Genomic DNA, 15,248 nt, shown 5'->3' with positions numbered 1-15,248 from the left:
TACGTACAACGTGCCCGTGCGCATGTAGTGCTAACGTCATGTCCTCGTAACAGCGCGCGGTGCGCAGAGCAGTCGCGCGAGCCTCATGTTCCCCTCGCTGCCCTTCACGAGGAAACCACCGTTCCAGGACGATGCCATTGCTAGTGAGTACATTGCTTGTTGTGTATCGCGAGTGTGAAATCATAAGTCAAATAATCGCGCAATGAATGTGCTACATTGCTAGTTGTTTTGGTTGTGTGAAACTATTATGTGAATGCTATGTCTATTGAATTTTGCTCGTTTTCAAGAAGTTTGGAATCAGAGCAAGTATCCGTTATTTCCTAAGAATTAAAATTGATATATTCGATGTCGGTATTGCTAAAACATATATAAAATTTTGATGGTTACGGGTCTTTTAAGGTATAAAACTGACCAAAAGTATCAATTGAATTTTTAATTTGTAATGTATAATATCTTGATGATATTACAGTATTAATATTCAGTTAAATTTAATGCCTTGGATTTAAACTTGGATTTAAAATTATTAAGGTTTTTTTTTTCATATAGTATTGAGGTATTTATATCCAACGTGTGCAAACATTTACTAATGTTACCAGATTACGGCACATTAAAAGAAGACCTGCCTACGGTTGGGTCGAACCCATCGCTCTATTCACCTCATGGTAGTGATGAGAACATCAAGAATGATCGCGCCAGAGAAGACCTGTACCAATGGATGGCCAAACAGGAGCCAATCAAAGTGGTAAGATTTTGAATGTGTTTTTTATGAAATGCGTCAAACTTCAAAGGTACGTTATAAAGAAATGTGGGAAATTGTGTCTTGAAATATTATCGTTATTTGATAAGCTCTTTTTCTACATTTAAATTATCGATATCGCTTAATGTTGTCATTAATTATTATTGCATCAGTGGTGAAGGGTCCCATATAACCCGACTTCTATCGGCTTCCATCCACTTAGCATCAGGCGGGCCGTTAGCTCGTCTGCCTGTACTGGCATCATAAAAAAAAGACCGCATGTATGCAAATTTTTAGTACTTATATGTTGTGTGGGTTCCCTTTCGGAAAATTTCAACCTTCACACTGGATTGCATATATTTTTTGTATCGAATACATCTATTTATAACCCTTTTGATCTCAGGAGCCGAAAACTAAGAAGCCGATCATCCCTCCATCTAAGATGAACCCGCGCGCGATGGCCACGGCGATGCCCGCGTGCAGCCTGTACCCTTTGCAGGGTTCGCTCATGCTGCTGGATGCTCACCTGGTCTTCCAGCCATTCCTGTCCGCTTTGGGAGTGTCGCCCAATCAGGTCACGCAGGGTAAGTGACGAGTTTTTGTACAATTCTACAGGAACTGGAATCTCTCTCAATCTTCAATCTGATTTCAAGAATGAAACAATTAAAATAACTCATTATTAAGTATGTCAAAAATAACTTTGTTCTGATTGGTCCACTTTTGAGATAGATAAAAAAGCGACTGGGAAGGGTAACTTATCGTTTGTAGTCGTGAAGTGTGATTAGGAAGCACGAGAATGTTGTTACAAAAATTTAGACTAGTGAACAATTAGATAAATTGAATGTTTGTTCGGAATTTATAGATCCTTCCTGCGACCCGGTTGAATAACTCACTGATAAGTTGTACTTTGATTATTTAATTAGCTTTTTAAAATGACTTCTTCAATATGTACAGGTGAGTCTAAGAAAGAAGCCGGTTCAGGCGAGAGCGGCGGCGGCGGTGGCGGTGGTGGCAGTGGCGGGGGCGCGTCCGCCGCCGCGCTCGAGTCGCTCGGCTCCAAGCTGTCGCTGCTGGCCTGGATGGACATGTTCCGCATCGACATCGTCGTCAGCGACCTCGCCGCCAGGGACCGACGACACGCCGCCACCAAGGGGAAAGGTACACGTCATTAGTACTTGTACTTCAGAAAAGTACAATAGCATTTCTTGCTGCCAGCAAAGTTTTATAATACTTGAGTAATGCTAAGTAGGTGCGCTATCTGGCTACCACTTGGGATAAAAGACATGAGTGAGATGTGTGTTATGTTCTTCGATTCAATTAAATCGATATTTAATTGGATAGGCATACAATTTGTGTATAGTGTGAAACCCTATCTAACCCATAAAGAATATAGTTTATAATCCTTGCCGCATAAGTATGATCTTTACTTCAAATCTTGCTCCTTCATCCCACAGGCAATCCAAACCACATCGACATACCATCGGAGACTCCAGCGTTCCTCTGCGAGAAAGTATCAATCGACGTGGATCTGAAGAAGGTGGCCGACGTGGCGGTGGACGAGCTGATCCAGCGGCAGAACGTGCTGTACATCTCGCGCGGACAACTCAAGAAGCACATCAGCACCGTGCTCAACTTCAACATCAGCATGCGGTTCATATCGCAGCAGGTGAGTGGTGCAAACGCTAGATGACCCCAAGCTCGCCATGGCTAAGCAGCTGCCAGCGTTGAAATGCTGCAAGATTTAGCACGGGGCATCTTTTCACGGGTCTCGTTTTGAAGTCAGATAATATAAGTGATACGTCACACGCAATTAAACAGCCGTACTGTTCCGTAGCTAGTTTATTACTTAGTCAATGACAGTGACATTGGACATACATTCCAATAAGTCATGTAAAGCAGCATAATTCTAGTGACTTGTCGATTGGAACATTATTTGAAGAGTTACATTGTGTCGTCACGTGGGGTTTACCTCTGCTTCTTTGAAAAGTATATTATTGAAAACGTGGATGACAATATGGATAGACTACTTTATGACTTGACTGCGTCAAAAGAACTGAATTTCCCATGACGCGTCTTGCCTTTCAAACGAGTCAGATTACGGCTAAAATTTTCTCATTCTTGATAAACATTTATGAAGATTTCCTTATCATCAGGTGAACATGCCGCTGCTCCGGCTTCTGCATCAGATCAGCAACATGTACCAGAACGTGAAGGACACTCAGATCGAGCTCCGAAGCCAGACCAAGATATCGCATCGGCAGAACAAACACACGTCCTCCTCGGGTAATTTGGTTTTTAATGATATGTGAATAAGGATGAAAATACCATAGCAAAAGAAGGATTTTTCTATGAAATAGTACATTAAAAATTCTGCTTATAAATTTTAATGTGTATGAAAAGACCCATATAATTAAAAGATTTTTTATTAGGTATAAAGGTATTAACAAATATCGATAATTTAATTAATATGATGACAATGTCACTAAGATTCTCCAACAGTTTCAGATTTCCGCGAAAACTTAGTCAGCGTGTCATCTCTCGAGAAGGATCCACAGTTCGCCACCCTAGACCAGAAGTGGGACATGATGCCCCCCGCCGTGAGCGAGGCGGGGGCCGCGGTGCCCCCCTCGCTGGGTCAGCAGAAGATAGAGAGCCAGCCAGCGAGACCTCGGCCGCAATCCTTCGCACAGAAACTACGCTCTACCGGCAAAAGCGTGAAAGGCAAGCTAGGTATAAATTCAATGTAGTTTGTGACATTTCGAGGGGAGAAAAGTACGGTCAGCAAAACAAGTTAAATATTTGAGCATACATTTTTTTTTCGATATTTTTTCTGGCATTCTTTTAAAAACACGGCTTGAGGCGTTTTTTTATATTGTATTTTGCTTTTCTTAAAAGATCTGTAATCTATACTATTATATAAAGCTGAAGAGTTTGTTTGTTTGTTTGTTTGTTTGTTTGTTTGAACGCGCTAATCTCAGGAACTACCGGTCCAAACTAAAAAATTCTTTTTGCGTTGGATAGCCCTTTGTTCGTGGAGTGCTATAGGCTATATATCATCACGCTATACCCAATAGGAGCGGGGCAGTAATGGCTAATCTCAGGAACTACCGGTCCAAACTGAAAAATTCTTTTTGCGTTGGATAGCCCTTTGTTCGTGGAGTGCTATAGGCTATATATCATCACGCTATATTCAATAGGAGCGGAGCAGTAATGTCTAATCTCAGGAACTACCGATTCAAACTGAAAAAATATTTTTGTGTTGAATAGTCCTTTGTTTGTGGAGTGCTCAAAGTTATATATCATCACGCTATGACCAATAGGAACGGAGCAGTAATGAAACATGTTGCAAAAACGGGGAAAATTATGAGTTTTGAGAGCTTCCGTTGCCTGCGCTGCGTAAACGGTTAAAGTTATGCAACAATGATGTATGACGGGAATGTTTCACTTAAAAAGTTCTAAAAATATATTATAAAACAAAGTCCCCGCTGCATCTGTCTGCCTGAACGTATTAAACTCAAAAAGTACCCAACGTATTAAGATGAAATTTGGTATGGAGACAGTTTGAGACCCTGGGAAGAACATAGGCTCCCGGGAAAGTACTACTTTTATAACAGAAAACTTTAGCCTGAAAAACTTTATAACGCGGGCGGAGCCGCGGGCAAAAGCTAGTGTAAAATAAATACCTTTTTTACTGGACAAAATAAGAACTAGATACGTTTAGTAATGAAGCAATGTCGATGTTTTTAATTTTTTTCTCGATATCGATGTTATAAATTTAAAACCTTCCTACGTGTCACTTATATACAGCTTATGTCGAACCTTATTCCTTTATACACAAAGAAGATTTTAAACTTACAACGATGATATAATACTTTCCTTATCGCAGCATTTGCTCGCTTGATATTTAGGCGTGTCGATACTATGTTTGAGGATATAAACAAACAATGCCTACTTTTAAAATAAGTCTGTGTTCAGAACCGTCAATTACTTTATATAGAATACAGTTGAAAAGTAGGTACTTATTTGTTTACAAATAAATATTTTCCTTCTTTGAATGTATATGTATTCCAATATTATAGAATACTAACTGGGGAAGGAAAATATATTTTTGCCTGCAGCAATATGCACAATTTTAAATATTTATATGACAACAATGAGTCATAATGGAGTCGATATTTAGCACACGTTATAGTATATAGCTATTGCCACGGCTTTAAACTATTTTGCAGTTTATACTGGCAATTTATTTTGCTGCTATGTTTTGCTAATATTTGCTAATTGAAAATCGATAAATATTATTCGTTTTGATAATGGAAAATGTTGTATGTCGTAAAATAATATTTAAAGTGATATTTTTACTAGGTACTCAATTGGTAAATAGTAGTAAAAAAATTGCACGAATAAGTTTAATTTGCCAAGTTGGCAACCGACGCGGATACGATAAAATCAGGAAAAGGATGATCCTTTTTATAAAATGAAACGATTGTGTCGACTGGCGAGGGTGAATGCTCTCTCGTCAGCCGACACTGCGTGGTCCGCGTGGGTAGTACTGTAGCCGGGCTCGCCGCAGGTGTGGAGCGCCGGGCGGCGGGCTCAGTGTATGAGGGCGCAGGGTACCGCTCGCTGAGCTGCGCGGCCGCCACGCCGCTGCCGCCCGCGCCCGACGGACAGCTGGCGCCGCGCTGCTGGCGCACCGTGTACCTGCTGCTCGACCTCTACGCCACCGTGCCCGACACGCACACCATCACGCACAGGTACACAGTACACAGTACACAGTACACAGTACTATACTGTAGCGGGGCGCGCCGCAGGTGTGGAGCGCCGGGCGGCGGGCTCAGTGTATGAGGGCGCAGGGTACCGCTCGCTGAGCTGCGCGGCCGCCACGCCGCTGCCGCCCGCGCCCGACGGACAGCTGGCGCCGCGCTGCTGGCGCACCGTGTACCTGCTGCTCGACCTCTACGCCACCGTGCCCGACACGCACACCATCACGCACAGGTACACAGTACACAGTACACAGTACACAGTACTATACTGTAGCGGGGCGCGCCGCAGGTGTGGAGCGCCGGGCGGCGGGCTCAGTGTATGAGGGCGCAGGGTACCGCTCGCTGAGCTGCGCGGCCGCCACGCCGCTGCCGCCCGCGCCCGACGGACAGCTGGCGCCGCGCTGCTGGCGCACCGTGTACCTGCTGCTCGACCTCTACGCCACCGTGCCCGACACGCACACCATCACGCACAGGTACACAGTACACAGTACACAGTACACAGTACTATACTGTAGCGGGGCGCGCCGCAGGTAGTGGAGCGCCGGGCTGCGGGCTCAGTGTATGAGGGCGCAGGGTACCGCTCGCTGAGCTGCGCGGCCGCCACGCCGCTGCCGCCCGCGCCCGACGGACAGCTGGCGCCGCGCTGCTGGCGCACCGTGTACCTGCTGCTCGACCTCTACGCCACCGTGCCCGACACGCACACCATCACGCACAGGTACACAGTACACGGTACACAGTACACAGTACTATACTGTAGCGGGGCGCGCCGCAGGTGTGGAGCGCCGGGCGGCGGGCTCAGTGTATGAGGGCGCAGGGTACCGCTCGCTGAGCTGCGCGGCCGCCACGCCGCTGCCGCCCGCGCCCGACGGACAGCTGGCGCCGCGCTGCTGGCGCACCGTGTACCTGCTGCTCGACCTCTACGCCACCGTGCCCGACACGCACACCATCACGCACAGGTACACAGTACACAGTACACAGTACACAGTACTATACTGTAGCGGGGCGCGCCGCAGGTGTGGAGCGCCGGGCGGCGGGCTCAGTGTATGAGGGCGCAGGGTACCGCTCGCTGAGCTGCGCGGCCGCCACGCCGCTGCCGCCCGCGCCCGACGGACAGCTGGCGCCGCGCTGCTGGCGCACCGTGTACCTGCTGCTCGACCTCTACGCCACCGTGCCCGACACGCACACCATCACGCACAGGTACACAGTACACAGTACACAGTACACAGTACTATACTGTAGCGGGGCGCGCCGCAGGTGTGGAGCGCCGGGCGGCGGGCTCAGTGTATGAGGGCGCAGGGTACCGCTCGCTGAGCTGCGCGGCCGCCACGCCGCTGCCGCCCGCGCCCGACGGACAGCTGGCGCCGCGCTGCTGGCGCACCGTGTACCTGCTGCTCGACCTCTACGCCACCGTGCCCGACACGCACACCATCACGCACAGGTACACAGTACACAGTACACAGTACACAGTACTATACTGTAGCGGGGCGCGCCGCAGGTGTGGAGCGCCGGGCGGCGGGCTCAGTGTATGAGGGCGCAGGGTAAGAATACCAAAACAAAAGGTAAATAACAATTTTAAAAAATTAAACACCATTATTTATTCAAATGCAATAAAGGATTATATTGTTAAAAATATAATCAAAACCAACAGTGACCTGTAACATGTATCGCACCCAGGTTCTCAGTGACGACGGACATCCCGGAGCAGTACCGCAACAGCCGCGCCACCGCGCGCCCCAGCTCGCGCGAGCAGAACACCAGCAACTCCTCCTCCAGCGCCGCCAACATGGGCATCGTCGTCGTCGGCGTCGCCAGGTAACCAACACTCACAATCACAATATCGCACCTTTACAATTACAATGATGCAAGTGCAAAAAACCGTTAAATTCACTTTACAATCCACAACATTTGAAAAGTGACAAACTATCGAATGCGATATCGAATTTTGTGTAATTACCGGTTGTAATTCTAAACGTGTGATATATTATACCTTGTCATGGGTATCAATAACGAAGATCCATTAACTACCTTATAAGATAGAGGCACAAAAAAAACTAGATCGACTCGATAAAAACAAAATACAAATGAATGCGAATTACACGAATTTTCATCTGACTAAGAAATTTATCTATGTATAGCCTTTCTTTTAACAACCAAGTGCTCGCTCGTTGGGTGAGATATGCTGTTTAATCTTGGTAGCAGCACATATCCAGTGCTCGTAATATTTCAGGGGATAGAGGATCAGTTTGCACAACCACTATTACTATTCGTAATTTGTTTTCCAGGATTCATCGGACCCGCCTCTTGGCTTCATTATCAGGCTTGAAGTTAGAGGCTGAGATCACGTCATTACAGGCTTCGTTATCAGCTTCAAGGTCTCGCCAGTGGTCGCTGTCGGGCAACCTTGGACGCAGCATGATCGTGCTGCTTGAGGGTGTCGCGCCTAATCATCAGTAAGTATTTCTCTCTCTCTCTCTCTCTCTCTTTCTATCTTTCTTGTGTATCATTTAATTTTGATTAATACCAGTATTAAACATAGGGTTATTTTGATGTTGGTAGCGTTAAACCGACTTCCAAAAAAGAGGTTATAATTTGTGGGTGGGGGTTTTTTCCTATTTAAATAATATTATAATTTTATTTGGAAGTATTGCCCAACATGTATACTAATAAGAAGAATGACTATGACCCCAATTTTTTTTACTAAAATTCCGATGATCTTTTTTGCCCTCAGAACTGTGGTTCGAGTCAGCGTGGGCAAGTCCCAAGCGTTATACTCGTGGGAGGCAGGTAGACAAGGCGCCACGGCGTTGCTCAGCGTTGGAGGAGTGAGGGTCGACCTGCCTCAGCACCCGGTGGCGCTCCACGGCGTCATGACCAGGTCCAGCAAGCAGCTGTCCTCTACATTGCAGGTGGGTGGGATATCAGTAATGTTAATTTTTATGGGTATACAGATGAATTAATACAAAATTGTATAAGTATATTAATGTAGGTATAGTGAGGTTTTGGTCCTTCGAACACGATTTGCAATGTTATTGAATGTTTTGGTCTACAAATATTTGGTGTGATTTTATAGATACAAACATAGTGTACAATTCTGTTACGCATTGAATTTGATGAGTGTGTAGTTTATGAAAGTGACTACAGCGTTTATATTTTTAACTAGCTTTTGCTCGCGGCTCCGCCCGCGTTATAAAGTTTTTCAGGCTAAAGTTTTCCATTATAAAAGTAGTAGTTTCCCGGGAGCCTATGTTCTTCCCAGGGTTTCAAACTGTCTCCATACCAAAGTTCATCTTAATACGTTGGGTAGTTTTTGAGTTTAAGACGTTCAGGCAGACAGATGTAGCGGGGGACTTTGTTTTATAATAAATCTATACTATTATATAAAGCTGAAGAGTTTGTTTGTTTGTTTGTTTGTTTGTTTGTTTGTTTGTTTGAACGCGCTAATCTCAGGAACTACCGGTCCAAACTGAAAAATTCTTTTTGCGTTGGATAGCCCTTTGTTCGTGGAGTGCTATAGGCTATATATCATCACGCTATACCCAATAGGAGCGGGGCAGTAATGGCTAATCTCAGGAACTACCGGTCCAAACTGAAAAATTCTTTTGCGTTGGATAGCCCTTTATTCGTGGAGTACTATAGGCTATATATCATCACGCTATACCCAATAGGAGCGGGGCAGTAATGGTTAATCTCAGAAACTACCGGTTCAAACTGAAAAATTCTTTTTGCGTTGGATAGCTCTTTGTTCGTGGAGAGCTATAGGCTATATATCATCACGCTATATTCAATAGGAGCGGAGCAGTAATGGCTAATCTCAGGAACTACCGATGCGAACTGAAAAATATTTTTGTGTTGAATAGTCCTTTGTGGAGTGCTCAAAGTTATATATCATCACGCTATGACCAATAGGAGCGGAGCAGTAATGGCTAATCTCAGGAACTACCGGTTTCAACTGAAAAATTCGTTTTGTGTTGGATAGCCCTTTATTTGTGGACCGCTATAAGCTATATATCATCACGCTATGACCAATAGGAGCGGAGCAGTAATGGCTAATCTCAGGAACTACCGGTTTGAACTGAAAAAATCTTTTTGTGTTGGATAGCCCTTTGTTCCTGGAGTGCTATAGGTTATATATCATCATGCTTTAACCAATAGGAGCGGAGCAGTAATGAAACATGTTGCAAAAACGGGGAAAATTATGAGTTTTGAGAGCTTCCGTTGCCTGCGCTGCGTAAACGGTTAAAGTTATGCAACAATGATGTATGACGGGATTGTTTCACTTAAAAGTTCTAAATAATATAACAAAGTCCCCGCTGCATCTGTCTGCCTTAACGTGTTAAACTCAAAAACTACCTAACGTATTAAGATGAAATTTGGTATGGAGACAGTTTGAGACCCTGGGAAGAACATAGGCTCCCGGGAAACTACTATTTTTATAACGGAAAACTTTAGCCTGAAAAACTTTATAACGCGGGCGGAGCCGCGAGCAAAAGCTAGTTTTTGTATAACTTTTTAAGAGGAACAATCCCGTCATACATCATTGTTGCATAACTTTAACCGTTTACGCAGCGCACGCAACGGAATCTCTCAAAACTAATAAATTGTCCCCGTATTTGCAACATGTTTCATTACTGCTCCGCTCCTATTGGTATATAGCGTGATGATATACAGTCTATAGCACCCCACAAATAAAGGGCTATCCAACACAAAAAGATTTTTGAAGTTCAAACTGGTATTTCCTGAGATTTGCCATTACTGCTCCGCTCCTATTGGTCATAGCGTGATGATATATAACTTTGAGCACTCCACAAACAAAGGACTATTCAACACAAAAATATTTTTCAGTTCGAATCGGTAGTTCCTGAGATTAGCCATTACTGCTCCGCTCCTACTGAATATAGCGTGATGATATATAGCCTATAGCTCTCCACGAACAAAGGGCTATCCAACGCAAAAAGATTTTTTCAGTTTGGACCGGTAGTTCCTGAGATTAGCCATTACTGCCCCGCTCCTATTGGGTATAGCGTGATGATATATAGCCTATAGCACTCCACGAACAAAGGGCTATCCAACGCAAAAAGAATTTTTCAGTTTGGACCGGTAGTTCCTGAGATTAGCCATTACTGCCCCGCTCCTATTGGGTATAGCGTGATGATATATAGCCTATAGCGCTCCACGAACAAAGGGCTATCCAACGTAAAAAGAATTTTTCGGTTTGGACCGGTAGTTCCTGAGATTAGCGCGTTCAAACAAACAAACAAACAAACAAACAAACAAACAAACAAACAAACAAACAAACTCTTCAGCTTTATATAATAGTATAGAAGTATAGATAAGTTTGTAATTAATTGTGTGTCTGTCGGCGGCGCCAGGAGCTGGGCGTGACGCGCACGTCGTCGCGCCTGTCGCGGCAGGGCGGGCCCGGCGGCGCCGGCGCCGAGGGCTCGTCGGAGGAGGGCTCGCCGCCGCCCGCGCCGCGCCCCGCGCCCGCGCCCGCGCCCCCGCCGCCCGACCCGCTGCTCAACCCGCTGCATCTGCAGTTCAATATTGTTGTACAGGTACATTGCGAAACAAAACTGTTGTACAATGTAACTTTTTGTTGTGACCAATATTTTTTTATGTGTTCTATTTTTGTAATAATTTGAATGTTGTTGTTTTGTTGTTTGCCTAGTTACATATTCACTCTGAAATAAACACTCGTTTCAATAACATATCTTTTTACTTAATTTTATAAATAACTCAGAACATATATACCAATTACTTACAACAAATTCTTTTTACAATTTTTCGCATCAATAATAAAATAATCGATGTAGCGCGCACATTTGAACCGGGAGAACACTCCCACTTCCTGTCTGCCGCTCCGTTAGCCAGTCACGGGCCGCGCCGCCACGCGCTTTGGGCCCCACACAAACAGCTTCAATGTCCCAAAAAATGCCAATCTTTTAATAAAGAACAATTATTTTGGTTTTTGACAACACACATCACGCTCTATCTTTCTCGTATCTGACCTCTCTCGTAGTATGAGTGAAATATAAATGACAATTTATTTTGACAGAGCGTGAGCATAACAGCGGCCCTGCTGCCGTCCCTACAAGCGCAGTACAAGATGGAGCACGTGCACAGCGCCGGCGTGACCGGCAACAAGGCGCACTTCACCGTCGACCTGCCCACGCACTCGCTCAGCTTCGTCACCAAGCTGCAGGCTAGTGTAGTACAGTATATCGATCAGTAACAAAATAATAGCGGCCCTGCTGCTGACACTATAAGCGCAGTATAAAATAACATGTCGGTTGGTCGTAGGTGTCGGAGCCGGGCGGCGGCGGTGCGGCGGCGGGGCTGCCGCGCGCCGCGGCCGTGGCGCTGCCGGGCGTGGCGGTGGCGGCGCGCGTGGCGGAGGGCAGGGCGCCGCGCCGCCCGGCGCCGTGCTGCGCGCCGGCCGGCACCTGGCGGCCACGGCCTCCATCGGCCTGTTCGAGCACACGCTGTCCACGGACCTGCTCAACCACCTGGTCTTCGTGCAGAAGGTGTTCATGAAGGTACCGGGCACGCGCCGCGCCTGCACACACACTCACACGCACCCACACGCACAAACACGCACGCACTCGCCTACAGTACGCTTCATATAAACGTGTTGTCTGATGTAGGCAAATTCAATATACAATCACTTTTGGTGTCCTTACATTGTCCCAATTATAAACGTAGTTATCTTGGCTAAATAGTAAGAAGACTAATTTCAATTTTGTTTACGTTTTTATCACGTGTATTGACAATGCTTACACACATTATATTGATGGATAAAACACAGGCTAATATCTCAATAACAAATCTGTGTTTAAGAACCTAAAATCAAACTATTTTTATAACACTCTCCTAATCTAATATTATTCTAAAATAAAATCTGCAATGTTCATCAAACCCTTTCGTTCGCAGGAAGTGAACGAAGTAGTGCAGAAAGTTTATGGCGGCGAGAAACCTGTGCCGCTGTGGAACGAAGAAGAACCGACTCCGTCCGCACTCAGCAGGATACTGTTCTCTCTTACCATCAGAATAAAGGTAAGTTTAATTTAAATTTAATATATTTATTTTTTATTCGTAGTAGGTGTATAGCATTCATATTGCTCGAGTTATAGACGAGAAAATCTGACTATTGATCACATTTTTTGATACTGGGCTGATTTGAGTAAAAAAAATTCAGCTATTGGATTCAACAATCTTTTGCCTTCACATAATAATATATTTATTAGTATAATAATGTACTATGACCTCTTGCAGCGCATCCAGCTAACAGCAACAACGCCAAGCAACTCCGCCGTCCGCCTGGAGACGGGTGCGGTGGAGTTCGAGCTGTCCAACCGCGTGCAGAACGTGCCGCAGCCCGCCGAACCGCACGGCGTACGGCTCTTCGCCAGGGCGCAGGTCTGTCACACCACATGATATGTCATGAATCGATAGTCCACACAAAACTACTCGAGCTAAATCGACAAGCTGCGGTTAACGATGTTAATCGATATCTTAGAATCGATTAGAGAAAATGGACCAGAATGAAGTTCGGAATAGTTTCTTCTCTGGATCGACTTGAGGATAGCTGTAGGGCTCATTTATTATTTTCGATTGTTAAATGTTGTCTACATGTTTTAATTACTATCACATTAGTTAACCTGACTTTTCAACATATTACTTACCGAGATTATGAACTTAATTCTTTCTTCTAGGTGGATGTCAATCTTAGCCTTGGACAATTGATAAGAAACGCCATGTTTGAGGAAGCGGAGCCGGAGTTCCAGCAGTACGCCTTCTTCAATACCAGGATAGGTAATATTCTCAAATTATATGTTATTTTTATTTAATGAAACTATTGTAAATGGAAAATGAATAAAAGAAACAGTTACGACGTTAGATGCGAATGAAACTACGCTAGCAACGGTACTATTACTCGAGTGCAATAATAAAATATGCGTATTCCAGCGAGAAAAATACCTGTTTCCATCAGGTTATATGCTTTAAAAACCATAGAAGAGGTACTTCTCATTGGCCGATAATATATTTACACATTCGTATTACTTCTTCTCTTATATTATGGCTGTCACCGTTTATGTATCGGTGATTTTGCCAATGTTGACTAATAATAGCAAATAAAAAAAAAATAAACTATACAATCAGATCGCCATTTTGTCAGTATGATGATTTGTAAAAATGAGTATGGAATATTTATAACATAAAATAATATTTAAATACTCAATGAATAAAATCTCTTTTACCAGCAATGCGTAACGCGTTCCAAGATGAGATGGTGTGCGGCGAGGACAAGGAAGTGGTCCTCATCACGCTGAAGAGGCCACTCATATATATTCAGCCCGTGGCGGTCGACAAGGCCATACTCGTCTGGCTCAACTACAAGAACGCGTACGAGTACTGGAACGAGAAACGGCTCAATCTCAACAAGGAGGTGCTTACGGCCACTCAGCAGGTGTTTGAAAAGGTAGGAGGGTCGATTCGTTTATACCTGTCAATTCTACTTTTCTACTATTCCTACTTTTTTACATTTCTACTTTCCTACTATCCTACTATTATGAACATCTAAAGATGTTTGCATGTTCATTAATACATCATGGTTGAAATTGTTGGATAGGTGGCATTTACCTCGTAAAGTTCACAAGTTCTAAATTATACCGTCGCATGCTTGACATGTTAGCCGGCTTACATGTCAAGCATGCAATAGTTAACATAATATGAAATATTATATAGGCTAGTATTTATATCTTCTGAATAAATGCATACATAAAAAAATTACATATTATATAATCATTGAATATTTCTTATATTTTTTAATCCTCTATCAGTGAGGTAAGCTATTCTTATGCATCTATAAGCGAAAAAGTTGGTATAGTGAGAAACCTTCAGCGAAAAGAAATTGCAGTCACTGAAATTTTCATTTATTCGGGTTTGATTGCAATAGAAAAGTCATGTACTATTTGCAGGTACAACTGACGTCACAAATCACGACTCCACATCTCAGCACGCTGTTCCTGAAGCTAGATGTCGACGACATTGGAATATGCTTACCTTTGAATCAACCGCCTGTGGTAAGAAACATTTTCACTCTTTCTCTTAATCTATATAAGATTGTTTTCGATTACTCAGAACATTTTTTTTTCATGTAATACGTCTGCTGCATAGCTAAAGTAGTCAGTGTGTCAATAGTGTGTTTACAATGTATAGAGCTATTGATGTTCTTTATTGTCTGGTGTGCAAATATAAATAAATAAATAAACATATCGCAGAATAAGGCGTATATTCAAAAAACAAAATTTGATTACTTTTATGAGAAATTGAAGCTATAGTGTGTAGTGTGTAGTGTGTAGTGTGTAGTGTGGTGTCGCATGTCCGCAGGCGGCGTGGGGCCGCAGCGGCGCGGGCGCGTGCGAGGCGGGCGAGTGCCGCGGCGCCGTGGTGGTGACGCTGGACTGCACCAGCATCAGCGCCTGCAGCTCCGGCGCGCTGGTGTCCAAGGGCCGCTTCGTGGGGCTGTGCCTGCGCTTCGCCGACGACTTCGAGGCCTCGCTCGACGACTGGAAGCCGCCGCCCGACGAGCCCAGCGTCAACGTCTGCTGCGTCTCCGAGGGCACCTACGAGGTCTGCAGCCGCACCGCCGCCGCCAAGCACAACGGTCACTATACTCTCTCTCTCTCTCTCTCTGTGTGTGTCATGTGCGTGTTCATTGTGTTCCATCATAACAACAACCGCGCGTG

The 15,248-nt window shown here is 44.6% G+C and overlaps 1 protein-coding gene across 1 annotated transcript in view; it reads left to right on the top strand.

Moving 5' to 3' along the window:
• The window catches only part of LOC115443171 (transmembrane protein KIAA1109 homolog), a 44,372-nt gene that overhangs the window by 13,529 nt on the left and 15,595 nt on the right, over positions 1 to 15,248 (top strand). The window contains 26 exon segments of the mRNA XM_037441714.1: positions 54 to 143; positions 597 to 742; positions 1,140 to 1,320; positions 1,691 to 1,894; positions 2,191 to 2,402; positions 2,890 to 3,019; positions 3,236 to 3,466; positions 5,307 to 5,504; positions 5,548 to 5,745; positions 5,789 to 5,979; positions 6,030 to 6,228; positions 6,272 to 6,469; positions 6,571 to 6,937; positions 7,174 to 7,311; positions 7,782 to 7,949; positions 8,228 to 8,405; positions 10,869 to 11,054; positions 11,555 to 11,701; positions 11,800 to 11,902; positions 11,905 to 12,035; positions 12,430 to 12,552; positions 12,772 to 12,915; positions 13,212 to 13,311; positions 13,761 to 13,978; positions 14,478 to 14,582; positions 14,869 to 15,166. Coding sequence (XP_037297611.1) covers positions 54 to 143; positions 597 to 742; positions 1,140 to 1,320; positions 1,691 to 1,894; positions 2,191 to 2,402; positions 2,890 to 3,019; positions 3,236 to 3,466; positions 5,307 to 5,504; positions 5,548 to 5,745; positions 5,789 to 5,979; positions 6,030 to 6,228; positions 6,272 to 6,469; positions 6,571 to 6,937; positions 7,174 to 7,311; positions 7,782 to 7,949; positions 8,228 to 8,405; positions 10,869 to 11,054; positions 11,555 to 11,701; positions 11,800 to 11,902; positions 11,905 to 12,035; positions 12,430 to 12,552; positions 12,772 to 12,915; positions 13,212 to 13,311; positions 13,761 to 13,978; positions 14,478 to 14,582; positions 14,869 to 15,166 — 4,584 coding nt within the window.

The sequence above is a fragment of the Manduca sexta genome, chromosome 23, assembly GCF_014839805.1.
Source record: "Manduca sexta isolate Smith_Timp_Sample1 chromosome 23, JHU_Msex_v1.0, whole genome shotgun sequence".
In the NCBI taxonomy this organism is placed as follows: domain Eukaryota; kingdom Metazoa; phylum Arthropoda; class Insecta; order Lepidoptera; family Sphingidae; genus Manduca; species Manduca sexta.
The sequence above is the reverse complement of the archived record's forward strand: the minus strand, read 5'-3'. Positions and strand labels throughout refer to the sequence as shown.